This window comes from Wasmannia auropunctata, unplaced genomic scaffold (genome assembly GCF_000956235.1).
Source record: "Wasmannia auropunctata unplaced genomic scaffold, wasmannia.A_1.0 LD336106.1, whole genome shotgun sequence".
Classification (NCBI taxonomy): domain Eukaryota; kingdom Metazoa; phylum Arthropoda; class Insecta; order Hymenoptera; family Formicidae; genus Wasmannia; species Wasmannia auropunctata.
Window position 1 is genome coordinate 10,221,267 of NW_012026784.1, and position 1,159 is coordinate 10,222,425.

Below are 1,159 nucleotides of genomic sequence, written 5' to 3' on the forward strand. Positions count from 1 at the left end.
GGGGATTCCGAGAGCCAATGGCCAGGTCGAAGAGGACTTAAATTGGGTGTCTTATTCCATTATTGACCAAGCTAGCTGCTCCTAAATCACAGGAGTGGTTTAAACATTTGGACCGGGCGCAGCAATGCGTCAACACAATATGGAGTCGCGCGACGGGCACTACGCCGTTTCGGTTGCTTTTTGGGGTTTGCCCGCGGCTGAGGGACGATCCAGAATTGGCAGAGCTGCTGTCGAGAGAGATTGCTGACAGTTTTGACGAAGGGAGAAGCGAACTACGAAGACAAGCACATGAGCAGATCCAAAAAATTCAAGAGGAAAATAAAGCTGGATACAATCGTAAGAGAAAAAAGCTAACAGATACCGAGAAGGAGACTTGGTAGCTATCAAGCGAACATAATGAGGACCTGGTCTCAAGTTTGCTCCACATTATCTCGGGCCGTATGAAATAACTCGTGTTCTTCGTAACGATCGTTATATGGTATACAAAATAGGAGAGCATGAAGGACCGGCTCAGACATCAACGGCTGCGGACTGTTTGAAACCCTGGCTTAACTGCGATAGTGACTATGATGGCGATGATGACGAGGAATCCGGCGATTCTAATAAGTTAGCATAGTGTGCCTACGTGCAATCCTGTAAATTCTTTTGTATCGTACGTATTTTGTAAATGTTTATGTTTAATTTATATAGAACATTCGAGGGCGAATGTCAGGTCAGAATGGCCGAGTGTAGGAATGTGGACTTTGACTCGCTCAAGGGCGTTAAGTTAATTTGCGAAAACAGGCCTTGCGCCCCACTCTCCGACGCGCAAGCGCGACAAATCGCGCTAGCTAGCTAGATTTTGCGAGCGAAAACGACGAGGCAGTTGGCCGACGAGACGAAACGGGAAAAACGTTGAAAACGATATCGCGAGTGAGACATTATAAAATCTTGTATGCTATATTTACAATAAAACGAAATCGCCATTATAAACTGTGTCTATATATATAACTAAGGGAGCACATGGAAAGAACAATGATATATTTCATAGTTATAGAGATGATATGTAAATGCAATATAATTTTGAGGGCACTTTAGAAGAACAAAGATATATTTCTTTGTTACGTATATAATACATAACAATTACTTAAGATCGGAAGAGCACACGTCTGAACTCCAG

The 1,159-nt window shown here is 43.3% G+C and overlaps 1 protein-coding gene across 1 annotated transcript in view; it reads right to left on the reverse strand.

The window, feature by feature from the left end:
• The window catches only part of LOC105457122, a 2,598-nt gene extending 2,171 nt beyond the window's left edge, over nt 1–427 (reverse strand). The window contains 1 exon segment of the mRNA XM_011701600.1: nt 362–427. Coding sequence (XP_011699902.1) covers nt 362–427 — 66 coding nt within the window.
• Nucleotides 428–1,159: the final 732 nt, after the last annotated feature.